Source organism: Canis lupus, chromosome 14, assembly GCF_011100685.1.
Source record: "Canis lupus familiaris isolate Mischka breed German Shepherd chromosome 14, alternate assembly UU_Cfam_GSD_1.0, whole genome shotgun sequence".
Lineage (NCBI taxonomy): Eukaryota > Metazoa > Chordata > Mammalia > Carnivora > Canidae > Canis > Canis lupus.
In genome coordinates, this window is record NC_049235.1 from 17,565,817 (window position 1) to 17,593,532 (window position 27,716).

The window sequence follows — 27,716 nt, forward strand, 5'->3', positions numbered from 1 at the left end:
ATACTTCCGATTTTAGGTGGTGATAAGGTATTTTAGGTGATACTCTGATCCAATATTAAATAATAGCGAATGGTATCATAAGAAAGTTAATACTTTACCAGGTTTTTTTTTTTTAGCCCATCTGTTTACAGTAAGCCAAAAGTCTGTTTGATGCTCATATATCCTTAATACTTCTTTAACACTTGTCTGTTTCTCTTACAATCTTCAGCAATAATACCTAACTAAAAATTTAGTAATGTAGTGTTATTTTTCGTTACAGTTACTCCTGTTTGCTATTTTCTTTAAGGAAATCACAAGTGATAGTGGCTTTTAATTTATACCAGGATAGAAAGTCTCCTATTAAAATAAATCTAGATTAGTATGCTAGTTAAAACATGGTAAGTTAATGATGAGTATATAGATGGCATTAGGGCATAGCAAAAATCCTGATGATATGCAGATGGTTAGGGGGTAGGAAGCACTATTGTTTAACATTTAAGTTATTTCAAAATTTTTCCCGTTAGAAACAAGGCTACAGTGATCATTTGTACAGCTAAATCTTTTACATGGACAAATTACATTTAGTATAAATTAGTAGAAGTCCCAGAAATTTCACAAGGCAAATGCATTTAGACCTCTTATATTTTTGCATAATCTAACATTGAGAGATTACTCTCGCTAAACAATGAGTGAGACTGCCTATTTTCCCTATTCTACTCAACTCTGGGCTAATTTTTTTTCTTTAGACATAACGTTTTCAGTTCTTAATATTTGAATAGCATTCGTTCAGAAGTACCTAATTTCTTTGCAATTCAGTAGTTATATTAAGAACTCTAATAACTGTTCTTTATTTAGTTATCACTTTAGTGGTGGTTTGATCTTGTAAAGAAAGTGACTCCAAAGATACTTGCTTTTTTCATAGTGATGGTAAAGAAAAATTAACTCTAATGATACGGACAATGTCTTTTTTTCCGTAGCTTGCCCAGTTTCGACAGAGGAAAGCTCAATCTGATGGGCAGAATCCTTCTAAGAAGCAGAAAAAAAAGAGGAAGACTTCAAGCAGTAAACATGATGTGTCAACATACCATGCTTTGAATATTGAACACTCACAAAGTGATGAAATGTACATAAATAGTTCTCAGAGAGTAGGAACAACTGTGACTCCTGAATCCGCGCTAATCAAACGTGATGAGGTCTTCTCTGTTGAAGTAAGTATTCATCTAGATTTTTGAATGTTAGAATTCCAAGTGGAAAGTTGTAATGACAACACTCATTAGTACCCTGTGCCATTTTTGTGAGCTTGATTCAATAAACATTTGTAGTACAACAACTGTAATACATCAGGGATTCAGCACCAAGGATACAATGGGAAATATAACATTCTCTGCCCCTTAGGAAAGTCAGTCAGTCAAGTGGGGAAGACAGATGTAAGATAGTCTGTGTACTCTGATTACAGCTATGGTAACAAAAATGCATATGGAACCCTTGAGTACCATGGTTTGTGGGAATGCTAAGCTTAGCTATAGCAAAGAAGTAGGTAAGGCAACCTCTGTGATGGAGAAGCAACATTCACAAGAACATGAAACTATATGATGTGATTTGGAAACTGTAAGAAGTTTAGTTTTAAAAGCATCACAGAATAATGGGGATGGGGTGATGGTAAAGGTGAGAGGCAGGAGATTGCACCTGGCCCATAGTAGGCTCTAAATAAAGACTAGTTTTCTTCCTTTCTTTAGTAGTGTAATTTTCCAGATAAGGTGATGTGGGAGAATTTAGAAGTGGGTTGACATGGTGTGTGGGGTGGAGCTTACCAACTAAGACCAGGAGTAGAGAAGGCTGGGATGCTTAGGAGAAAGAGTGGTGGATGAGAAATATAATAATTATAATTTGGATTGTACGCTGCCATGTTTATATAGAAACAAAGATTTAAATGATTTATAGGATTTGAGCTTTATGAAAAAGTTCAGGGGTGTTAGAGATTTGCTAAGAGTAGATCTTTTTGTAATTCCCTACTTAGAATTTTTGAACATCTTAGCTATGTAGATTATTATTTTTCATCAAATTTGGGAAGCTTTTGGGCATTGTATCTTCAAATATTCTCTCTGCTCTTTTCTGTCCCCTCTTCTGGGTCTCCTATTTTTCATGTTACTATGTTTGATATTGTTGCACAGATCTCTCAGGCTCTGTCATTTTTCTTCATTCTCTTTTAATCTTTTCCTTAGACTGCTTAATTTCAATTGAACTCTAAAAGTTTGCAGATTCTTTCTTATCAGATCTGTCAAGCCCCCTAATGAATTTTTCATTTCAGTTATTTTACTTTTAGAAAAATTTATTATTTTTTTAAATTTTTATTATTTCTTAAAGTAATCTCTACACCCCACATGGGGTTTGAACTCACAACCCCACAATCAAGAGTCGCATGCTCTACTGACTGAGCCTGCCAGTCCTCTTTGGTTCTTTTATAGTGATAGTCTCTATTTTGTAAGTCAGTATCCTTATAGTTTTCTTTAGTATTTTCGACTTCATTTTATTCACTTATTTGACTATATTTAAAATAGGTAGCTTAAATACAGTCTTTGTATATTAAGTCCAATATTTGTGTTTCCTCAGGAACTGACTGCTGTTTTTCTTGTATATGGGCCAAACTTTCCTTTTTCTTTGTTTATCTTAGAATTGTTGAAATCTGGACCTTTTAAATAATATAATATGGTAACTCTGGTGCTCGATGTGGTTTGAAGATGTATTTGGTATCTTTTTCTGCATAACAAATCAATGTTTGGGCTTCTCTCTAGAGTTTTAGCATTTCCAGTGCAACGAGTATCTTATCTTGTTCACCATTTCATCCTCAGAAAACAGATTTTAGTACACAATATATATATATTTAATCTATAGCTGTTTATTTTTTTTAATTTTCTTTATTTATTCATGAGACACACACACACACACACACACACACACACACACAGAGGCAGAGACACAGGCTGAGGGAAAAGCAGGCTCCATGCAAGGAGCCCAATGTGGGACTTGATCCCAGGTCTCCAGGGTTACGCCCTGAGCTGAAGGTGGCGCTAAACCGCTGAGCCAGCCCGGCTGCCCTCTGTAGCTGTTTATTTTTTATTTTTTTATTTTTTTAATTTTTATTTATTTATGATAGTCGCACACACAGAGAGAGAGAGAGAGAGGCAGAGACATAGGCAGAGGGAGAAGCAGGCTCCATGCACCGGGAGCCCGACGTGGGATTCGATCCCGGGTCTCCAGGATCGCGCCCTGGGCCAAAGGCAGGCGCTAAACCACTGCGCTACCCAGGGATCCCTGTAGCTGTTTAAAAGGCATAAGTGAATCAACCTTGAGGGCTTGTGTCATGAAAGTATTTTAGATTTAAAAGAGGGTCATATAAGTTAGGAACCACTGTGACAGAATTTTAGAATACGGGTAAGCTCATTTCTGTTCCTGACAGCAGTTACTGCATCAGAGAGGAGGTAGACTTAGAGCGTGATATTGAGTGACGAATAAAATTTCCTTAAGGATAGATGAGAAGGGAGACGGTGATGGTTCATATTTGTTGACTGTATCTGATTCTCTTTTCTCACTTGTAAATTGAGATTCTTAGATGAATGAGTGAACAGTGAAAGCAGTGAAAATTTAAGTTTCCTCCTTAACTCTTTCTGGTAGTTCTAAACTGAGGGAAGCTCAGAAAAGTCACTCCATACCCAAATCCCAGCGATGTAAGAATGAAACAGAAATGTCTTAGAAAGTGTTTTAGAAGCTGCAAAGGTGTTCATAACAATGAAGATTGTGATTTTTACTTCAGGTTGTTACTACTTTTCTAGCCTCAAGATTCGATGATTTTCTTTTCTTTTCTTTTTTTAAAGTAATCTGTAAGCCCAGAGTGGGGCTCGGACTCACGACCCCAAGATTACGCGTCACATGCTCTACCAACTGAGCAGGAGCACCCATGATTTTTCTTTTTGAAGGAATTGAACTCTTGACTAACATTTTAAGACTTTCTTTTATTTAAAAGAGACATAAGAATTAGAGGGATGATATCTCATGTGGTGCTTTTGTCTTGCAAATGATATGTAATACATATTTCACATAGAAATACTATGTGAAAGTACTTCTTGATACTTTTATATTTAGAAAAATGCCTCATGGTAAATTTCAGATGTGTTAGCCATTATGATTCATAGAATGAAAACTTTAAAGGTTTCAGGGCGTGTGGCTGGGTCAGTCGATAGAGCATGTGAGTTTTGATCTCAGGGTTGTGAGTTCAAGCCCCAGTTGGGCATAGAGCTTACTTAAAAAAATGAATTAATAAAATAAAATCCACATACATAAAAATTTTTTTAATGTTTGAATAATTTTTACTAGTTTTTTAGTGATATTATTATGTGAATTTTCTGTCATATGTTACTAATTGTAATGGGTTAATAAAGTACAATGTTTGGGGTGGAAAGCCTTAATGTAATTGGTTTTTATTTTTGTTTTAGCCAGAAAGTGAAATTTCAACTACGGCAGATGATTATAGTTCAGAGGTAAGAATAAGTAATATTATGTGGATTGACTTTTTATATTATTTTTGAAACTTATTAACACTATTTCTTGCAACTCATGCTTATGTATTTTTTTATAAATATAATGAAGTATAGCATAACAAAATATAATGTAAATGACCTAGGAAGCCTGAGGGTAATTTTTATATATATATATATTTTTTTTTTCAGACTATTAACTAAGGTCTGAAATCTGTTTGAATAGCTTGGGCCTTAATTAAATGGAGGCCTTAAGTTTCTAGGAAAGTGATACTGAGATTCTAGGATTAATGATTGTCATAAGGTCTCCTTATTCAACACAGTAAAAATTTCATTATACAGACTATTTGACATTTTGAGTAAAACTTTTTATAGATGTTTGAATTCTATATAATTGCATAAGTTTATTTGTTGAAATTAATGCTGCAATCAATAGCAATTTTTAATTTAGATGATAAAAGCTAATATAGGCATTGGCCACATTAGGAAATACCTTCTTTATGTGTTATTAATAAATATATGGCATATTGTTATCTTTTTCTTATTCTTTTAGATATCATTGTCATTTCTTTGGTCCAGAATTTGAGGATATGGAAAGTTATTCCTTACTCTGAATGGTTCAGCAACTCAGTGTATTCCATAAGTTTTGATATATTGTATGTTTCTAATACCAAGAAACGAGACAACTTCATGTTCTTAAATGAACAGATTACTGTTTTGAAATGCTAATGGGAATACAAACTTTGATACTTCAAAAGTATAATGTGCTTAAAAGCTGGGAATATACTCAGTAGTAATCTGGTCAGAAAAATAATTAACCAAGGTTAAATAAATAAATTGGTACCTGGTTTATGCTACATAAAGTTGCCCAGAGGGGATGTATCTCAATTTAAGATACATTCAGAGAATCTGGCCTTGTGACTTTAAATTTGGGGCTTATATATGAAAACAACACTGCTTTTTACTTCTATAATGCCTTACATTCTTTTTTGAAAAATTTATTTTTACTCATTATTTTTAAATTGAAGTATAGTTGATATGGAATATTATATTAGTTTTATTGTACTATTATTACAACATAGTAATTTGACATTTATATACATTACAAAATGCTCCCACAATAAGTGTAGTTACCACCTGTTACCATACAAAATTATTTTAATATTGTTAACTATATTCCTTGTGCTGTACTTTACATCCTCTTGGCTTATTTATTTTATAACTGGAAGTTTGTACCTCTTCTTCCCCTTTACCTATTCCTCCCATTGCCATACTTTCTTTCCCTCCTGGCAACCACCAGTCTGTTCTCTGTATTTATGAGTCTATTTCTGTTTTGTTCATTTATTTTGTTTTTTAGATTCCACATATATAAGTGAAATCATAGGGTATTTGTCTTTCTCTCTTTTTTTTAAATATTATTTGTTTCTGTGATCTCTACATTCAACATGAGGCTCAAATTCATGACCCCGAGATCAATCATCTGATGCTCTTCTGACTGAGCCAGCCAGGTGTCCCTTTCTCTGACTTATTTCACTTATCCATGTTGTCACAAATGGCAAGATTTCATTTGTTTTTATAGCTGAGTAATTTCCCATTATACACACACTCACACACACACACACACACATATATTATGAAAGCAGCACTGTTTTCTTTCTATAATCCCTTAAATTTTTAAAAAATTATTTTTATTCATTATTTTTAAATTGAAGTATAGTTGATATAGAATATTAGTTTCACATATATGTATATGAATGTGTGTGTTTGTATATGTATAAAATGGAAAATTAATCAGCCATAAAACAAATGAAATCTTGCCATTTGTGTCACATATATACACATATATGTATGCCATATCTTCTTTATCCATCTATTGATGGATACTTGGGTTGCTTCTATGTCTTTGATATTATAATAATGCTACATACAGTAAGCACAGGCATACAATATATCTTTTTAAATTGATGTTTTCATTTTCTTCAGGTAAATACTCAGAAATTAGAATGAATCATATAGATCTATTTTTAATTTTTTGAAGGCCTGCCATACTATTTTCCATAGTGGCTGCACCAATTTACATTCCCACTTACAGTGCGTAAGGGTTTCCTTTGTCCTACATTCTCACCGACACTTGTTATTTCATGGTTGTTTTTTTTTTAAATAGCCATTCTAACAAGTGTGAAATTATATACATCATGATAATGAGCATCTTTTCATGTGTTTGTTGGTCATACGATATCTTCTCTAGAAAAATGTTCAGGCCCTCTGCTCATTTTTTAATTGGATTGTTTGGGTTTTTTTGCCTTTCTTTCTTTCTTTGGTGTTAAATCCAATTATTTTCATTAAATTTATTTTTTATTATTTTTAAAAATTTGTATTAAGTTTTTTTTATTTTTATTTTTTTATGATTTGTATTAAGTTTTTTAACTTCAACTCAGTACAGTTAACATATGGTATTATATTAGTTTCAGGTATACAATATAGTGATTGATCGATTCTATACATTACTCAATGCTCATCATGATAAGTGTACTGCTTAATCTCCCATCACTTATATCACCCATTCCCCCCACTCCCGTCCCCTATGGTAACCCTCAGTTTGTTCTATGTAGTACTTATATGTGGAATGTAAGAAATAGTACAAGGGACCATAAGGGAAGGAGAGGAAACTGAATGGGGGAAAATTAGAGAGGAAGAGAAACCTTGAGAGACTCAGCTCTGGGAAACAAACTGAAGATTGCTGGACAAGAGATTGTGGGGGGTAATGGGATAACTGGGTGATAGGCATTAAGGAGGATGTGGGATGTGATGAGCACTGTGTGTTATACTATGTGTTGGCAAATTGAATTTAAAGTTTTAAAAAAGAGTCTGTTTCTTCATCTAATCTCTTTTTTCCCCTTTTGGTCATTTGTTTCTTAAATTCCACATATGCGTGAAATCATATTGCATTTGTTTTTCTCTAACTTATCTCACTTGGCATTATATTCTCTGCTATGAGTTTTTTTTTTATTTAATATATTTTGGATATTGACCTTTTAATGGATACGTCATTTACAAATATCTTTTAGTACATTGCCTTTTAGTTTTGTTGATGGTTCCCTTCATTGTACAAAAGTTTTTAGTTTGATGTCGTTTCAATTGTTTATTTTTGCTTTTGTTGCCCTTGCCTAACAAGACAGATCCAAAAATATATTCCTAAGGCTGAGGTATAAGAGTTTACTTCTCACATATTCTTGGAGGAGTTTTATAGTTTCATGTCTTTTTTTTTTTTTTTTTTTTTTTAGATTTTATTTATTTATTCATAAGAGACAGACAGAGAGAGAGAGAGAGAGGCAGAAACAGGCAGAGGGAGAAGCAGGCTCCATGCAGGGAGCCCCATGTGGGACTCGATCCTGAGACTTCAGGATCATACCCTGAGCCAAAGGCAGATGGCTCAGCCACCCAGGCATCCCTATAGTTTCATGTCTTTAATCCATTTTGAGCTTATTTTTGTGTATGGTGTTAAGAGTGGTTTCATTCTTTTGCATGTAGCTGTCCTGTGTTTTTAGCAGCATTTATTGAAGAGATGGTCTTTTCTTCATTGTATATTTTTACCTCCTTTGTCATAGATTAATTGACCATATAAACATGGGTTTTTTTCTTAGGTTCTCAGTTCTTTTCCATTGACTATGTGTCCATTTGTGTGCCAGTACCATACTGTTTTGATTACAATAGCTTTGTAGTATGATTTGAAATCTGTTCCCTCCAGCTTTGTTCTTACTCAAGATTACTTTGGGTTTTTGGGGTCTTGTGGTTCCATACACATTTTAGGATTATTTGTTCCGAGTTCTGTGAAAAATGCTATTAGTACTTTGATAGGGTTTACATTGAATTTGTAAATTGCTTTGAGTAGTATGGACATTTTAACTATATTAATTCTTTAAACCCATGAGCATTGTATAACTTTTGCTTTATTTGTGTCATCTTTGGTCTTTCATCAGTGTCTTACAGTTTTCAGAGTACATGTCTTTCACCTCCTTAGTTAAATTTATTCCTAGATAATTTATTCCCTTTGATGCAGTTGTAAATGGGATTTTCTTAATTTCTCTATTTTGTAATTTAGTGTATTGAGATGCAGTAGATTTCTATATATTAATTTTAATGTCCTGAAGCTTTACTAAATTCATTTATTAGTTCTAATAGTTTTTTAGTGGAGTCTTTGGAGATTTTATATGTAGTATCATGTCATCTGCAAATAGTAACTGGGCTACAACTGCTGTGGGTACACTGGTGGGTAGGGCTGGCCCTGGCATGGCTTAGCCAAGAGGCCTGGCTACAGCTGCTACAGGTATGCTGGCGGGTGGGGTTAGTATGCAGTGTGACTTGACTGGGCGGCTCCGTGGCCACTGTCATGGGCATGCAGATGAATGGGATTCCTTAGAGCAGGGATCACTTTGCAAAAGTGCCTGCCAGGGCAGTTGAGTTGGTTGGAATGACTTTGCAGGGGAACACCAGAGCAGGGTGAGTGGTGCTAGGAAGAGAGAGTGTCAGAACTGGGGCCCACCTGTTTCAAGCCAGATGGGCTGAAGAAGACCAAGAAAAATAGTACCTGCTAGCGCTTCCATTCCCAGAGAAAGTTCTTGCAGATCCTTGCCTGTATAGCACAGTCCCTAAAATTAATAAATCTCCTTCAGATATATAGTCCAGATGCTTTGCAAACTGCTACCTCTGGGCTGGGTCTCTGAGCAGGTGATGTTGTACACTGGCCTTTTAAGAGCAGAGCTGAGGTTTCTTATAGACCTCTCCTCTCCCAGAGTTAAGCTGGTTTAAATCCAGATGTTTATGGGGGCTCATATTCTCCGTGCAGATCGACGGGGTGAGGGGTGCCCAGTGCAGGAATGCACCCCTTGCTCCTCAAAGACCTTCACACCTGTGATATCTCTCCTGCTTGTGAGTTGCCACAGGGGAAGTTTAGTTTCTGATTGCATTTCTACCCCTTCTGCCCTTCTTGATGTGGCTTTTTCTATCTTTAGCTATGGATGAGCTGTTCTGCTAGCCTTTAGGTTGTTCTCAGTGAGTTGCAGTATATGTAGTTGCAGCCTTGGTATGCTCGTGGGGAGAGATGAGCTCAAGATCCTTCTTCTCAGCCATCTCGCTCGCTTTCTGTAATGCCTTAATTCTCACAGTTTGTCTTTCTTGATTGAAAGTTTCAGGTGTTTTTGTATCTGAACTGCCCATGTCTGGGATACCCCAGGACTCCACAAAGTGCTTTCTTTTTCTTTATACTAAGGTAAATTTTTTTATAAGCCAAGTGGTTACAGGTCAGACCATCTCATATATGCCTGTGAAATTTGATTAAAATTTATATAGCCACTTTTTCACTTTGGGATAAGAGAGTAAACTTTAATTTTTATTAATACAGATTTGAAAGGTAAGGACATCAAAAGATTGTGATTTTTAAGTTCTCTTTGAAAATATTATTGGAAAGTCTTATTACAAGAAGTTACGTTTTGCCTTGATTTTTTAAACTATAAAACTGGTGGGAATTACAAGGTCCAGAAGAATGTATTGAAACTATTTATCTGTGATACCTAATAAATATGATGTATTTTAAAGTAAGGTACAAGTAATATTTAATTCTAATTCCTACAGATAGAAGTTAAAGTATACTGACCATAGTTGAACAACAAGAAATATATTTGGGGAAGCTGGGTGGCTCAGCGGTTTAGCACCGCCTTCAGTCCAGGGCCTGATCTTAGAGACTCAGGATCGAGTCCCACATCAGGCTCCTTGCATGGAGCCTGCTTCTTCCTCTGCCTGTGTCTCTTTCTCTCTCTCTCTATGTCACTCATGAATAAATAAATATAATCTTAAAAAAAAAAACCCAAGAAATATATTCTACATGTAAATATGTAATTTCTATATATTTGCATATGTAGTCACATATATTATTGTTATGTACATGAGTAATTATGTACATGGATAAATATATACCTATACATACATATGTATTTTTTTCCAAACAACATTTCAGGAAACATACTTCTGTTTACTATGTGACATGTCCTTTGACACATTTTTAAAAATTAATTAATTAATTAATTATTTATTCATGAGAGACAGAGAGAGAGGCAGAGACACAGGCAGTGGGAGAAGCAGGCTCCATGCAAGGAGCCCCATGTGGAACTTGATTCCGGGACTCCAGGATCACGACCTGAGCCGAAGGCAGATGCTTAACCGCTGAGCCATCCAGGCATCCCAACACTTTTTCTTTTTAATGGTGGTCACAAAAACTAAATGGATTAACTGATTTATAATTTGAAAAAATAGAAGATTATACACTAAAAAAGATACTTATGAAATAATTTTTGACAGATTGACCTGATTTGTTCATAACCCTTGTGATACTTATTTTGGGCCTGGATTCATGATGGATTATACTGTGACAAAGTTATATATTCTCTTTGTCCATAGAAAACAGTAGAAAAATTGTGAAATGTTTGAAAATGTTTCATTAAGACTGCTGATATGGGGACTGGTTGAATCCATGATACTCTGGGCTAGTATTGAGGCTTTAGCTATTCCTGTAGTGTTAAAAGTGGTTTAATTGGGCTAGAATTACAGGGGACTTCTAAGCCATAGTCCCACTTTCAGGAGGCAGAAGAATCATCAGTGAGCCCAATTTATAAAATGAGGGGTAAATCTCATCTAGGAAATACATAGATTATAACTTTATTATAAATGCCAGGTTTGCAAAGTTTTAATAATCTTAGCTGCTCTTGTTTGCATTGGAGCATTTTTTTGAATTTTAGAATTAGTTTTGAATCGTAGGTAACATAATTATCTTGTGTGTTTTTTAAATATTGCTGTCATTTTTCTGGTATGTAGGGAAGTAAGGTAATATAGAACAACAGGAGCTTTGAAGCCTTAGTTCAGACTTCAGCTTCATCACCCCCAAAGTGTATCAACTTGAGCCCATCACTTAAACTCTGCAGTTTTTTTACCTATAAAACGGGTATCTACTTCACAGTGTAGTTGTGAGGGTTATTTGATAATATTTTGTATGGTGTTTGGCATAGAAAAGATGATTGACAAAGTTTGGTTTTCTTTTTTTTTTTACTGCTCTTCAGTAGAAATACGCATTTCTTCACACTAAGTAAATGGAATGAGTGATGACAATTCTTTTAACAAATTATTCTCAAAAAGATTTCAGGTTCTGATTACTTACTTAGAACTTAATTTGGAAATTTTATGCACACAGATATGATATGTACTTAATTTTCTTGACTTCTTTGTCTGGTGTTCTCATTGGATTGAATAATGGATTTGGGCCTAGAAAGAATTAGATAATATTATCCTATGATACCTAATAAGATCTCTTTTATATAAATGTGTACCCAATTACATATACCAGAGAAATCAGACTGAATACAAAATGTCTTTCTTACAGATTAATTTAAATTATACATAATCTTTTCAGTCCTGCATGAAGAGATATTTAATAATCCAAATGCTGTATGTACATGAAATATTTTTACTGATAGCCTTTAAGCAGGGTCATTTGAAGAATGTTGCTAATGCTGGAGGTAACCTAGACACATGACAGGTAAATTAATCGGCTTTGTTAAATATAGAAAGATGAGGTGATAATAGTGCATAACTCTCATTACGGATTTCATGTGATTATTTAGTACTACTTAAGCAAATCACTTGTATGATTCATGATATTTTTGAAATGACTAGCTGGAGTTGGAGACATAGCCTATAGCCATGAAGTTGTATAAAATTAGCCTTCCAACTTTGACCTTTTTTTTTTTTTAACCTTACCTCATTTTCTTTTTCTCACTCCCTGCCTTAGCTCTATTGAGGTATAATTGACAATTAAAAATTGTATATGTTTAAGGTGTACAGTGTGGTGTTTGATATTCAACTTTCACTTTAAATGGATGATCTTAACCTCATTAGTTACTTGGCTCCAATTCCATGAGTCACCTAGGTATATTGAACTCCTGTTTTTCATGAACTTTTATGATTCATCAGATTCTTATTTTACTAAAATATCCATTATTAATATTTTGAATGTATATAGTACCAAATTAAGTATGATAAGGATAAGATACTGATAGTAAGTTAGTCTTTTATGTTTTTAAACTAACATCTACTGAAAGGAAAAGGTTTTGGGGATCCCTGGGTGGCGCAGCGGTTTGGCGCCTGCCTTTGGCCCAGGGCACGATCCTGGAGACCCGGGATCGAATCCCACATCGGGCTCCCGGTGCATGGAGCCTGCTTCTCCCTCTGCCTGTGTCTCTGCGCCTCTCTCTCTCTCTGTGACTATCATAAAAAAAAAAAAAAAAAAGGAAAAGGTTTTGGTGTGAAGACCATTTTATGGTTAGAAAAATGATCTTGCTCTGATTTTTTCTGAATAGTAGTATTTTTTGAGATGATACTTACCTCTTCAGAACATTTTAAAATTAAAAATATACCTTACTTACACTTTTCCAAGTCTTAATGTTGTCCGTACATTGAATAAATCTGTGAATTCAGAAAGAATATATTAGTACAGCCTAATAATTAAATAACTTTGACAAATGCCACACAGTAAAAATAGTACGTTAAGAGAAGTTGGGCTTATCTTCAGCTGAGTTTATCAATCTAATCTTTGTGTTTCAAGTTATTAATTTACTTTCACATTAATGTTTACCAAATATAAAATATAATGTTAGAAGACTGATATATGAAGAAGGAATGAATGCTCTAGCCTTTAGGTATCAACAAAGTAATTATCTACATTAAAAAATAGAATAATGCTAACTATTTATGATCCCAGTATTCTGCTGAGTATTTCTATTCTAACTTCAGAATATAGTTTGTATTAGTTTAGTCCTGGTGGATAATCTTTGTTACCTATCTACATAGTATTAAATTTTTATAATTTATTAATAATGATTTTTATGTTTGTTATAATAACATTAAATTTTAAAAATGATCAAGTATTTTAAGATGTAGGAGTTTCTCAAGTGTAATTTTCCTTAAGTTAGGGAGAAATTAAGCTGAATGTTGCTATATAATGTGTTAGATACAATCATTATAAACTGATAAATTAATAATCTCCACTTAAAAGGTGTATTCTTGCTTAATATATTTGAAGATATTCATAAAATCCATTTTATTATACTGTAACTGTAAAGTAAAAATTTTAGTAGATGTTTATCAAAATACTTCATTTCAGAATCAAGAAAAGCTAATTAAAATTTCAGAGGATTTAATTGGAAAGTTACTTCAATTGACTTAATATTAATAATCGTACTAGAGTTAGTACACCTGTCTTCTGATAGTTTTCACAAATTACAATATTGTGTTGACATAAAGATGAATTTTTTTTTTGCTTTATTTTTCGGAAATTATACTTAGAAAAAAAAAAGAATCAAGCTCTGTTACAGAACTCCCAAGTAGTATCTTCACTTTTTTTTTTTTAAATTTTAAGTAGGCTTCACACCCAGAGGGGGGCAGGCTTGAGCTCATAACCCTGAGGTTAAGAGTCACATGCTATACTGATTGAGCCATCCAGGCTCCCCTATTTTCACTTTTTAAAATGATGTGGTCTATTTCCTCTTTCTAGAATGTTCTGTCCTATGTATTTCAACAGTACAAACTGTATTATCTTGGACTTTATTAATGTAGAATTATGAATAATTAACTTGTAAGCAGAAATGAAGTTCTTTTGTGCACTGTTGGGGGAAGGAGGAGTTGTTAAATAGATTAATTGATCTGAAATTAATCTCCCACCAAGTCAACCCAGGAGACATATTCTGTCATTCCTCTTCCTCCCATCAAATGTCTGTGATAGAAGCAGTAAAATGTCATGGAAAATCTCTACATCAGTCAGGGTTGGCATGGCTCTTGTTTTCCCCAGGGACAGACGGCATAGGAGTCATACTCATACTTCTTGACCTGTGTTCAGCGAACCAGTAAACAATTTTACTTTAAAGTAAATAGAGCTTAATACAAAAAAGGTTATTTAAATGATTATAAGGCAGCATTTCATAGAAGAGGATTTAGTAACTTGAGGTTTATAATTATCCTTCTGAAGACACAATAGAAACTGCACTTAGTTAGAACTTTAATTCACTTGAACGAAAATGTATATAGTACCATGTCTTTCACATTGTAAACACTCAGATGTTTTGGGAATCATTGGCCTTTTAAATGATTGTAATGTCTCATATATTTAAATTTAATTGCTGTATCTATTTTTGCCAATGAAGCATTTTCCCTGTGCATAAAATATACATGAATACAATTGGCAGAAATATAATTGTTAGCTTTAAATAAAATTATCTAAAATCATAATATATCAGGAAATTGTTTTTGTACAGGTAAATGGTTGCAGTTTTGTGGTGAGAACAGAAAAGTCTACAAATTTATTAAGGGTATAGTATTTAAAACTACTCATGATACTAATGTTTTATACTATTTAAAACCATCTGGCTTACTAACAAAGCTTTTTCCTGCATGCACTTCTTTCTGTGTGTGATTTCTAAATGCTTTTAATGTTTAACAAAACAAAATTAGGCACTTTTTGCTAAAAATCTCAATTATAACAATTAATGATGTCATGTTTTTGCTTTTAAGGTGTATATCACACTAATAACAAAGTAGGTTGTCATTCCAGTAAACTCTCAGGTGATAAGTGATACTTTAAAGTGGACTTTGCTATGGAATTCAGTATTTAAATCCCTCTTCCTGAGGAGTGTTGTTAGTATGAATTATTAAAAATCTTGGATTGATTTAGGAAGAAGAATTTGGTGCTGATGATTCTTACTCTGAACATGGAGCACAGTACAATCAGACCCATCTAGAGATGATGGAAAATGAATTGGCTGGCAAACAGCATGAGATTGAAGAGCTGAGCAGAGAACTAGAAGAAATGAGAGCCACCTATGGGACTGATGGACTGCAGCAGGTATGTGTACTTTATGAGGCTTTTGTTTTATTACAGAGACAAAATAGGAAATTTGAATGATAGTAGACCTATGTTCTTTAAAGATGAGGTTTTTAAATAGTAACTTTAAGTCATCTTATATTTGTTATAACTTTTTAACTTTATTAGAAAGCTAGGCAGAAATCACTTCTGTAGGATAGATGTTTTTGTAAACGGCCTGAGAGAAAATTAAGGTGCAAACCACATCGGACTATGATGCCTTAAACTCATTAAAAATGTCAGCGAGTCCTTGTAAAAGTAACTGTGGTTAAAATGACATCTGTTGTTTGTGGCCGTTAGTTATGAAAACAAGGTGGAAAAGGCCATTGATGAGGATGACAGGATATATTTTAATTTTATCTTCTGCAGAGACAAATGAGAATTAAACATGTCTGATGAGGTTGCCTAGGAACAGATTGGAGTATCCCTAAATATAAAGGCACTTGTCCTTCTAGAAACCGATAAATAGATAAATTAGACCTAGTGTGTTTTGTTCCTTCATTCAGGTAATTAATTTTAAGTTGATTTGGGAATAAAGCCAATTTCTGCAAGCTAACCTTTCAAATATGGACAAGAATGGATAAGGTTACTGACAAATCATAATTATTCTGCCAGTGCGTTTTAACAGTTACATTTTTGAGGAATAATTAACTGTAGTAATAATTTTGTTTAAAAAATAAGCCTGGCACTTTTTATTTTCATTGATGTCTTTTAGTTACAAGAATTTGAAGCTGCCATTAAACAAAGAGATGGCATCATAACCCAGCTCACTGCTAATTTACAACAAGCAAGAAGAGAAAAGGATGAGACGATGAGAGAATTTTTAGAGTTGACAGAACAGAGTCAGAAATTACAAATTCAGTTCCAGCATGTAAGTATTACTAATAGAAAAAAATTTATTAGATTTTTAGTACTGAATTTTTTAAAGTGCTCTAATTTTCAGAACAAATTAAATTTAAAATCCATTTGTATTATTATGTATCATGTTAGAAAAACTAGTGAACACCTGTTGTTAACATTAACCAAGAATTTACCTCCTAGTTCTCTTGTGATTTCTTGCTGTTATTTTCTCTGTACTTCTTCCTGGACTATCTATTGAAAATCTACAAAATCTTTTAAGTCTGATTGGGTGGAATTTTGCAGAAATTAAGATGTAGTCACATCCTACCTTTGCCAACCCTGCTATGGATTTTACTTTAGTTTCTAAAATGGTAATTAGACAGAATGTGTTCCTTTTACCTTTAATCAGAGCTATAAGAATCTAATTGTATTAAAGTTTCTGCTGGCAAGTAAAGAAAATAATTTAAGATAATGTAAGCAAAAAGGGTGGAATATAATGTAAGGAGATAGGCTTATCTTACAGAATTCAAGATGGAAATGCAGTCAGGCTTCTGATATGGTTTGGAATCAGAAACTGGAAAGTCATCTAGAATCCAAGAAGTACTGTCATTCAGGCCCCATTTCTTTGTACATGTCTGCCTTAGTCTTAGCTATCTCACTAGATTATTTTCTCTGCTCTATGATGGGAAAGATAATCTTATTGGTTCAGCTTGGATAATGTCCCCATAATTATCTGATAAGCCATGGCAGCATATTTGCTAGAGTTTCAAGCCTGTGATTCTAGCAAATTTCCCAGAGAGCAATTATGAGCCGAATAATACCCCAAAAAGTATCTATCCTTATCTCTTTAGAATTTAACTTGGGGCTTTCTTTCTGTTTTCAAGTTACAGGCTAGTGAAACTCTAAGAAACAGCACTCATAGTAGCACAGCTGCAGATTTATTACAAGCAAAACAACAGATCCTCACTCATCAGCAACAGCTGGAAGAACAAGATCATTTATTAGAAGATTATCAAAAAAAGAAAGAAGACTTCAAAATGCAAATTAGTTTCTTGCAAGAGAAAATTAGAGCATATGAAATGGTATGTTTATTTTAAGGAAGTCAGCCAGTGTATAGCCACTGTATAATTGGAGGGTTTTTTTCTACAACTGTTTATCTTTTTTTTGTTATGTACATGAATTACAAAATTTCATAATTAAGAAAAGCTCTTTAAGTGTACAAAACAACTTATTTTGAAAGTAATTGGGAGTCTCACAATAATAGTTTTTAAGATAACACTCATTACTAAGTTCTTTTAGAAGTGATAGGCCTATGTTACAGTTAGTTCTTAGGAGAATCTAAATTTGTAAACAATTTCTATTTTTTCTTTTTATCTAAAGGTATTTTTACTCAGTTTAGCAGTGGTTATGAAATCCTGAAAATATTTTCATGACAAAATGAAGTTTTATAGATTTTAATTAGAAAGAAACTACAGTAGATTCTCTACTTATGGTAGTTATGTATTATAAAGTTATCTGGGACACTTACTTAGCAAATAGTGCTCATGGGGAAAAAAGAAGGAAAATATACATAATTTATATATTTATATTTGATTCTATATATGTACATACATATATATGTACACATATGCTTATACACATGCATATATATATTCTAGGAAGTATATTTATATATACATAGATACATAACACATCTTGTAGATTATAACCTGAAATCCTAAAAACAACTCATCCTGTAGATTTTGTTTATTTTTCAAAAGGGAAAATGAGGTTCACAAGTGTTAAGTGACTTGCCTGAGGCTGCCCTACTGACACTTGCCAGAGTTATGATTCAAATCCATACAGCTGGCCCAGAACCATATTTCTTGTGCTATATTGCACTGCTCCCTTTTGTCTCTATCCTGTTCTCCATCCATGTTCTACTAATGAGCAGAAACATGAAGTCAGAATATAGTTTCCTTGTTTGACATCAGCTTTGGAAGCATGCATGTCCAGCAACTCAAATTTTTTGCTGCTCTGTGCATTTCTGCAAATGACTGTAAGTATCGATTTTGGAATTACAAATACATTTTAGCAAAATGGATTCACATATAGGGAATCTGTGAATAGTGAGGATAGACTGTACATATAATATGGTACTTTTTACAAACTTAGTAAGTTCTTCTGCAGGAAGTTGAGAAATAACCAAGACAAGAATATTGTTTAGATAATAATAAGATTATTAGCTAGCATTTATTTTTCTTTACTTGGTACCAGGCAATATTCAAAGCATCTTATACATACTAACTCATTGAATCATTTTAGTAACCTTATGAGGTAGAGGTTCTATCATCATCCCCATTTTACAGATGAAGAGATCAAGGCAAAGCAAGGTGAAGTAAATTGCCTATCACACAGGAGATAAGTTGGTAGAGCCAGGTTTCAAACCTAGCTAGTCTGATTTCAGAGACCATGCTTTTAGGAAAATAGGAAACATACAAATTTAAGATACTGAAATTATGAAACAGTATGCTTTACAACCAAGATAATTTAAAAATCATTATTAGTTTACAGAACACCTATTTTGTACTAGGCCCTTGCAAGAGATAGTCATGCCTAAGACGTGCCCTTTTCTTTGCTGGAACTCATGGTTAGGGCGTGTACACAAGATAGCACAAAACGAGGGTAAACATAGGTAAAAAGTGTTTTCAGTAGGTCTGGCTTCATAAGGGAAGCAACTCAGGGTGGGCTTTAGGGGGAGATGATATTTGAGACAGGTCTGTAAGTTGAGATAATTTCTCCATGATTATGTTTTCTCAGCAATAGGCATAATGTGTGGCACATTAGCAGCTAAAAAATATTCATTTGGTAAATAAGTACATTATGAATCTGAACTGGTAGAGATAAGAAAGGCATTTTAGACAAAGTATGGAGTATAACTAAAAACCTAAGCTGAAATGTGTTAAAAAGGTCTGGATAGCAAAAACATAATTTAACTAGAAATAGTCTTTGAAAGTGTGTCTGTACAGGAGGAAGTGTAGAAAGACAGTCTAGGCCTCAGAAGAGTTTGTAAATTGAATTTTGTTGTATTTATTATATTCAGTAGGCAGTACTATTTGAAAGTATTTGAAACTAATCATTTTCATAAAGGGAATAAACTTTGTTTATTTGAATGTTAGCAGAATACTTTTATCATCAGCCTTTTCTTTGTTTCATATATATATAGATAGATATTTTTTTTATTTCTCCTTTTTTTTTTTTTTTTTTAATTACTTTGTATGAATCCCCCTGAGTAGTAGTTCCATCAGTGCAGCTGAATGACTAGAGCATTAGGGTGGTAGTTGAAACTGCCGTGGTCACCTAGGCAACTACACTGGTGATTCCAGCCTTATTCTCATTGTCGCTAATCCTCAGAACTTCCTATGGTGCAGTGATCACAGGCAAGAAGTCTGTTATTCCCCACTCCCTCAGGTCTGTTTCTAAAAACAGAGGGATTGTATCTTAACCACAGGGCTGTCTTTTGCAACACAAAATAAATGGTTTTAAACCATATATTTTGAAATAAACAGTACTAAGAAAAAATGAAACATGAATTTGTATTGTTTAATAAGTGAATGAAGAATTGTTTGCAGTTATATCAAATTATTGGACAATTTTGAATTATGCAACACTGTCTTACGAGGGTTCCTCCTCTCGAGTGAAAATCAGGAAATAGAAGTATTACAGATTTTATAATAATGTTAACATTCCAAGACTAATTACTTACTTAATAACTCAACTGAAGTTGACCTCAATGAATTTTACTTTCTTATAGATTCCAAATGCCTTATAGATACTTTCTAGTATATGTGTATTATATTTGTATATAGCACAGTGAGCATAAAATACATTAATATATTTATTTTCTTTCAGCTTCAAGCATAGTCCATGACATAGAAGAAATATTACACATTTATTTTACAGATGAAAACACTGAGATTTAAGACAATAAACTGACTTAAACGTCCTATTGTAGTACAGAAATTAAAGTCAGAAGTCACAACAGTTGGTAATAATTTTTAGTGACATTAGATGGAATATGAGATACCAAGAAAAAAGCTGATAGGATTTTGCTCAAGAGGCTTCACAGGATGGCATTCATTGCCTTAAGTTAATTTACATAGTACAGTATCTGGCCTTTGACTTGTAGACTCAGAAGTCTGGTTTTTATCTTCTATCAACTGAGACTTGAACTATCTCAGAAGTAAGCTCAGATTTTCCAAGTTGAAGAGGCTAATGTTTAAACCTTAAATATAAGATTATTAATTTACAGTAAGAAATAATTATCACAGGGACCTGTATATTTCAAGTTCATTGGATTTTATTTTCTTTCTATGGACAAATGAATTTGAAAAGTCAAATAATAATAGAAAGTTATTTAGTGACCTTGAGATCAAAGATATTAGAGGAGTCAAATGTTCCATAGCATTAGGCTATGATAACTTGATGTATCATCTCACAGTAGGAAAGTCATGCTTGTGGATTGAAATTCTTAAATTCTAAATTGAACACCAATAAAAAATAAATTTATTATTAAAAAAAATTCTTAAATTCTGTTTGCTACAATGCCTTACATTGCTTTCTACATTAGATATGGTTTTCCCAGAGGGATCAGAATTTTCAGTCTCAAGGCCCTGGCCTGTGCTGAAATGAGTATTGGCAACTCTCTGAGGTTTTCCTTTCTCTGGGCTTTGACAGTTTTTCTTTAGATACATGAATACATTCATTCAAAGTGCCTTTAAAGTCCTCTGTGCCTGGGATTCCTGTCTCAGTAAGGTGATTTTACTTACCTACTGTTTTCTGTTCTATTCAATAGATTGTACTTTCTTGGTACTTGGTACCTCAGCCTTTAACTGCTTAAGCAACTAAGTAACAGAGTCAAAACTTTGTTTCTAGGGCTTCTACTTGTCCTTCTCTTGCCCTAACACTCTTATGAATGATTGTGATTACGGATGTGCCTTGACCTATGTCTTAGGTTTAGGCTTTTATACAATTCCAAAGTAGAGGCCCCAGTCAGAACTGGAAGAAAATATCTGTCCTGCTTTCAAATTTCTTTTCAAACCTAAAGTCTAGGATCAACTTGATATGCCATAAGTAGTTAGTTGTCTTGCATGTCATTTGAGGTTTAGCCACTTAGGTTTTGGATATCCCTAAATTTCTGATTTACTTAACCACAGGAATGAAGTTAAGGCAGATCCATAGGAACCTGTTGTTTTATTTTCATAGCATTTGCCCACCAAACACCTTCAAGTCACTAAAATACATGGAAGGAATCTTGATTTATTTTTAAGACTTTCTTCTAGAATTATAAAGAGTACTATAGCTATTGAAAATATTAAGCTCTTAGAATATTTATCAGTTAATAAGATGAAAATGTAATGGTCTAGACATTTTAATCCTGCTAATTTTGAAATTAATACTTTTAACCATAGCAGTATAAGAATTTGTTTCTTCCAGGAAGACCAACACTGCTGTAGTGTTGGGTACACAAGTCTTATCTCATTGGCTTGGGAAAAATTAAGGGGCAAGCCTTACAGTTACTTTTTATAGAAGTATGAAGAAACCAAACAAAACCAGACTTCTCCCAGTCTTTTGGTATTGAGGTTAAGCAATGTAAGTTGCCAGGAAGTTAAAAATGCCATTTATGTTTTCATCTTTTTCTTTCTAAAGGAACAAGATAAAAAAGTAGAAAGCTCAAATAAAGAAATACAGGAAAAAGATGCAATAATTGATGAATTAAATACAAAGATTATAGAAGAAGAAAAAATAACTCTAGAGCTGACAGATAAAGTCACAGCTGCTGATAAATTACTGGAAGAATTACAAGAACAGGTTGTACAGAAGAACCAAGAGATTAAAAATATGAAATTAGAGCTGTCTAATTCCAAGCAAAAAGAAAGACAGTGTTCTGAGGAAATAAAACAGTTAATGGGGACAGTTGAAGAACTTCAGAAGAAAAATCATAAAGATAGCCAATTTGAAACTGATATTCTACAAAGAATGGAACAAGAAGCACAAAGAAAGTTAGAACAGCTCCGGGCAGAGCTGGATGAGATGTACGGGCAGCAGATAGTACAAATGAAACAGGAGTTAATAAAACAACACATGTCACAGATAGATGAACTTAAAATACAACACAAGGGAGAAATGGAGAATGCTTTAAGATCATATCCAAGTGTTACAGTGAATGAAGATCAAATAAAGTTAATGAATATGGCAATAAATGAACTGAATATAAAATTGCAAGATACTAACTCTCAAAAGGAAAAACTCAGGGGAGAGCTAGGAGTAATTTCAGGAGAAAAGTCTGTTCTACAAAGACAGCTTAAAGATCTTTTTGAAGAATTGAGCTTTTCAAGGGAACAGATTCAGAGAGCTAGACAGACAATAGCTGAACAAGAAAATAAACTCAGTGAAGCACATAAATCTCTTAGTACTGTGGAAGATTTGAAAGCTGAGATTGTTTCTGCATCTGAATACAGAAAAGAACTAGAACTAAAACATGAAGCAGAAGTTACAAATTACAAGATAAAACTTGAAATGTTAGAAAGAGAAAAGAATGCCGTACTAGACAGAATGGCTGAATCGCAAGAAGCTGAATTAGAGAGGCTGAGGACGCAGCTTCTATTTAGTCATGAAGAAGAACTTTCCAAACTAAAGGAGGATTTAGAAATTGAACATCGAATAGATATTGAGAAACTTAAAGATAACTTAGGCATTCACTACAAACAGCAGATAGATGGCTTACAGAATGAAATGAGTCAAAAGATAGAAACCATGCAATTTGAAAAAGACAGTTTGATAACTAAGCAGAATCAATTAATTTTGGAAATTTCAAAACTCAAAGATTTACAGCAGTCCCTTATGAATTCAAAATCAGAAGAAATGACTCTTCAAATCAATGAACTTCAAAAAGAAATTGAAATACTCAGGCAAGAAGAAAAGGAAAAGGGTACACTTGAACAAGAAGTTCAAGAATTACAACTTAAAACTGAATTATTGGAGAAACAAATGAAAGAAAAAGAAGATGACCTTCAAGAAAAATTTACACAACTTGAAGCAGAGAATAGCACTCTTAAAGATGAGAAGAAAGCCCTTGAAGACATGTTGAAAATGTATACTCCTGTTAACCAAGAAGAATTAATTTTCATAGACTCCATTAAGTCCAAATCCCAAGACTGTAAGTGGCAAAAAGAAATAGAGATACTTACAGAGGAAAACGAGGACCTCAAAAAACAATGTATTCAGCTAACTGAGGAGATTGAAAGGCAAAGGAACACTTTTTCATTTGCTGAAAAAAATTTTGAAGTTAACTATCAGGAGTTACAGGAGGACTATGCTTGCCTTCTCAAGGTAAAAACTGACTTAGAAGACAGCAAAAACAAACAAGAAGTAGAGTATAAGAGTAGGCTTAAAACACTTAGTGAAGAGCTTCATCATTTGCAAAGAATAAATCCAACTATACTAAAAATGAAAAGTTCAGTCTTTGATGATGACAAAACTTACATAGGAGAACCATTGGAAACTGTTGAGGTTGTGGAGAAAGATACAACAGAACTTATGGAAAAACTTGAGGTAACCAAGCGAGAAAAGTTAGAACTGTCAGAGAGACTGTCTGATCTTTCTGAACAATTAAAACAGAAACATGGTGAGATTAGTTTTCTGAGTGAAAAAGTGAAGTCTTTAAAGCAAGAGAAAGAGCAAGTTTTATTGAGGTGTAGAGAGCTCGAAATCATCATTAATCATAAAAGGACAGAAAATATAAATGTGTGTGATGATCAGTTAGACTCTTTAAAAGATGGAGTTATGACTATAACAAGCAAGGATTCTGGAGGGTCAATTTCTAAAATAAATAAAGATTGTGGTGAAGAATCAAAAATAATGGAGGAATATAAAATTCCTTTTGAAAATACGACTGTTGGAAAAGAAAGCAAGCAAGAACAGTTGTTTTTGGATCACTTGCCATTAGTGAGAAATGGATCATTGCTTGGGACAACTGAACCAAATACAAATGATAAACTTCAGTGGGAACTCAGTGTACTTAAATCAGAACAGGTATGTTTCCTTAATTATAAATGCTAAAGCATAGTGAAAATGTACATTTCATACAAAAGATGTTTTCATCCTAAAACACCAGTTAATCTTACAAGAGAATGAAAATGAACTCTGTAATGTATTTCTCATTTGGGCCTATCAGCTATTGTTGCTTTTATCTGTTTTCCTTAAAAACTATCACCTTTCTTTCAGGTAATTTATGTTATACTCTTCAGGAAATAAAAACATAGGAATGGTTTCACACTTTCTTTGGAAAAGCAAGAGCTTAAATTTCAAAGTTTGGTTTCAGCATCTTGTTTCATATTCATATTTTCAAAGTTCCACAACTAAAAATTAACTGAAACTTTTAGGTACTTTATAGTTATTAAGTAGTTATAATACTATATTTCCTTGAAAAAAAAATCTCAACTTAAGTCCTAGAGTTTTCTGAGTACTGTGTAAAGCTGAAGAGGGCAAAAATTATTAATTCTAACTATAACAAAACAATACGTATAATGAGTAATAATAGATACTTTTAACAGATTGTATTTGCTGGAAACTGATAGTAGAAATAACTGAAAAATTCCACTAAGTATCTTGTGCAATGCTGCTGAGTCAAACTTTGTTTTTCATTTATGCAACAGATTATTGAATTTCCAGCCAGGTATAGGAGTATAGTAGCAAGCAAGAGAAAAAAGATTCCTGCTCTCAAAGAGCAAGAATATATTCTAGTGAAGGAGGCAGACAGTAGTAGACAAGGAAACAAGTAGAGTAGTTAGAAGTAGTGATAAGTCCTCTAAAGAAAACAGAACGGGTAATGTAATAGAGAATGATGGGTAGTGGTGATGGCAGGACTAAATAGAGTGGTCAGGAAAGGTCTTTTGGAGGAATTGACATTTGAACTGAGATCTGTAAGACTAAGGGGGAGCCTACCACATGCAAATTAGAGCAATTGTGAAGACAAAGATGAGTTTAAGGAACTGAATGAAGATGTGTTTAGCTGAGTTTGAAAGCAGGAGAGCAGAAGAAAAAGTTTGAAAAAGAGAAGAGACAAGATCTTGGAGAGCCTTACAGACTTTGTACAAAGTTGAGATTTTATTCCATATATAGTAGGAAGCCTTTGGAAAGTTTTCTCTTTTTACTTCTAATAGATACAGATCGTATGATGGAGTTATATTACAATAATCCTATGTAAATTCAGATACCTTAAGTTGAAGATGAAGTTAATGTATTTAACCTGGTGAACATCAAAGCTTAACCTAGTCTACCTTAAACATGCTCAGAACATTTACATTAGCCTACAGGTGGGCAAAATCATCTAATACAAGACCTGTTTTATTTTATTTTATTTTATTTTTTTAAGACCTGTTTTATAATAAAGTGTTAAATATCTCATGTAATTTATTGAATACTATACAGAAACTAAAAAACAGAATGCTTGAATGGTAAAAATGGTTGTAAGTTTATTGTTTGTTCATCCTTGTGATCATGTAGCTGACTGGGAGCTGTGGCTCCTTGCTGCTCCCAAGCATCATGAGAGAATCATACTGCATATTTAACCCAGGAAAAGATTAATATTAAAAATTTGAAGTATAGTTTCTACTGAGTGTGTATCACCTTTACATCATTGTAAAGTAAAAAAATCCTAAGTCAAACCATTGTAAGTTGGGGACTGTGTATCCACATTTATGATCTTATATCAAATGTAAAGATATTTTACATTTTAATAACCTAAATAGAATTTAAAAATTCAAATAGCATAACTGTTAAAGCTTTGTTAAATATCTGGAATTTTCTTCAAAAGCGTAATGTGGTTTTAATGTAATTACTCCTAAAAATGCCAGAGATCATTTAGCTTTTTAAAAAAAGACCTTGTTAGAAGAGGACCTGAATTTGAAGCTGTCAGAATGGTCAAATTTTCTAAGAATTTTGTTTTCTCTGCTAAAGGCATTTTTATTGACATTCAGATACCTTCTTGAAATTAACTTATAAAGAGAGTAAAGGGAGGCAAACCTGCCAACTGTCCCTTCCCAGTTGTCAATACTAAGACAAACCGCCTTATTGGTGGAGAGAGGAGTAAAATGTGTGTGTGGAGGGGACCTCACAGAAGAAATAGAGCAATGATTTATTCAGTAGTAACACCTCAGAGCAATCTAAATATGCTTAGAAATCATACTAACTCCCCCCCAAAATACTTTACTCTCGCAGCCAAGCTAATTGGCTAATAAACATGAAAAGATACTTTCAAACCTAAAAATTGATAAAATAATAAGATAGTATTTTATACCCATCAGACTGGCAGAATGAGTCCCACAATAAAGTATGGGGAGATGAATACTCACGTATGCTGTTAATATCAGTGTAAATTAGCATAGTTATATAAAAAATAATTTGATAAAATTTAATACATTTAATATACATTCCCTGTGACCCAGCAGCTACATTTCTAGGTGGTTCTCAGTATGGTCTTTGACTAGCAGTATCGGCAGCACTTCAAAACAGGGTAAAATTCAAAATTTGGGGCCCCACACCAGACCTCTTAAACCAGAAACCCTGGGGAAAGGATCCAGCAGTCGATTTTAATAAGCATTCCTGATATCTGCTAAAGTTTGAGATCCACGCTACTAGGGAAACACTAGTGTATTTGTATAGGGACCTATCTCTAAGAATTTAGTGCAGTATTTTTGACATATCAAAAAATTAGAAATAGTCCAGTTAAACTCCAAGAAGGAAGGTGACAAATTTTCCTGCATTTATAAGTACTATGCCACATTTTAATTAATTTGTATCTACATGGTTAGACCTAGAAGTATATTGAGTGAGAAGAACAATTTGCAAAATACAGTTTGGAACCATTATGTAAATTCTTAGAAACATGCAATATAATGTATTGTTTATAGGTATTGAAAGTGATAGTATAAGAAATGCAATGGACTTGTTGCAAATTTGTGATAATGAATGCCTCTGGGGAAGGAAGAATGGGAACATAGTGGATTAAATTTTGTTTTCTTTCTAAACCAAAAAGGTATGTAGAAAGGAAAGAAATGAGAATAAAAAGACAAAATAATTGTTATTTGTAAAAACAAAAATGAAGTAATTGTATTTGTTAATTTGGGGTATGAGTACATAAGCATTTGTTACATTATTCTTTGCATTTCTCTATATTTAAAATACTATTTTTAAACAAAAATTAAAGATGAGGCCATACTAAGCTATATGATACATCAAAGTTTACCATAAAGTTGAGATAATGACAATATTGTGCTAATTTCCTTGAAAAGATAGGTAGATGAATGTAACAAAATGAAGTGAGAAAAAAATTAGACTTATGTGAAGTTTCAAACTATAATTTC

The 27,716-nt window shown here is 33.3% G+C and overlaps 1 protein-coding gene across 8 annotated transcripts in view; it reads left to right on the forward strand.

The window, feature by feature from the left end:
• Window positions 1-27,716, forward strand: part of AKAP9 (A-kinase anchoring protein 9) — a 153,310-nt gene that overhangs the window by 22,041 nt on the left and 103,553 nt on the right. For all 8 annotated transcript variants that reach the window (XM_038556769.1, XM_038556768.1, XM_038556774.1 and 5 more), the window contains 7 exons: window positions 957-1,187; window positions 4,470-4,514; window positions 14,867-14,920; window positions 15,283-15,453; window positions 16,187-16,342; window positions 17,196-17,393; window positions 22,000-24,384. In XM_038556769.1, coding sequence (XP_038412697.1) covers window positions 957-1,187; window positions 4,470-4,514; window positions 14,867-14,920; window positions 15,283-15,453; window positions 16,187-16,342; window positions 17,196-17,393; window positions 22,000-24,384 — 3,240 coding nt within the window. The remainder of the gene's footprint in view (window positions 1-956; window positions 1,188-4,469; window positions 4,515-14,866; window positions 14,921-15,282; window positions 15,454-16,186; window positions 16,343-17,195; window positions 17,394-21,999; window positions 24,385-27,716) is intronic.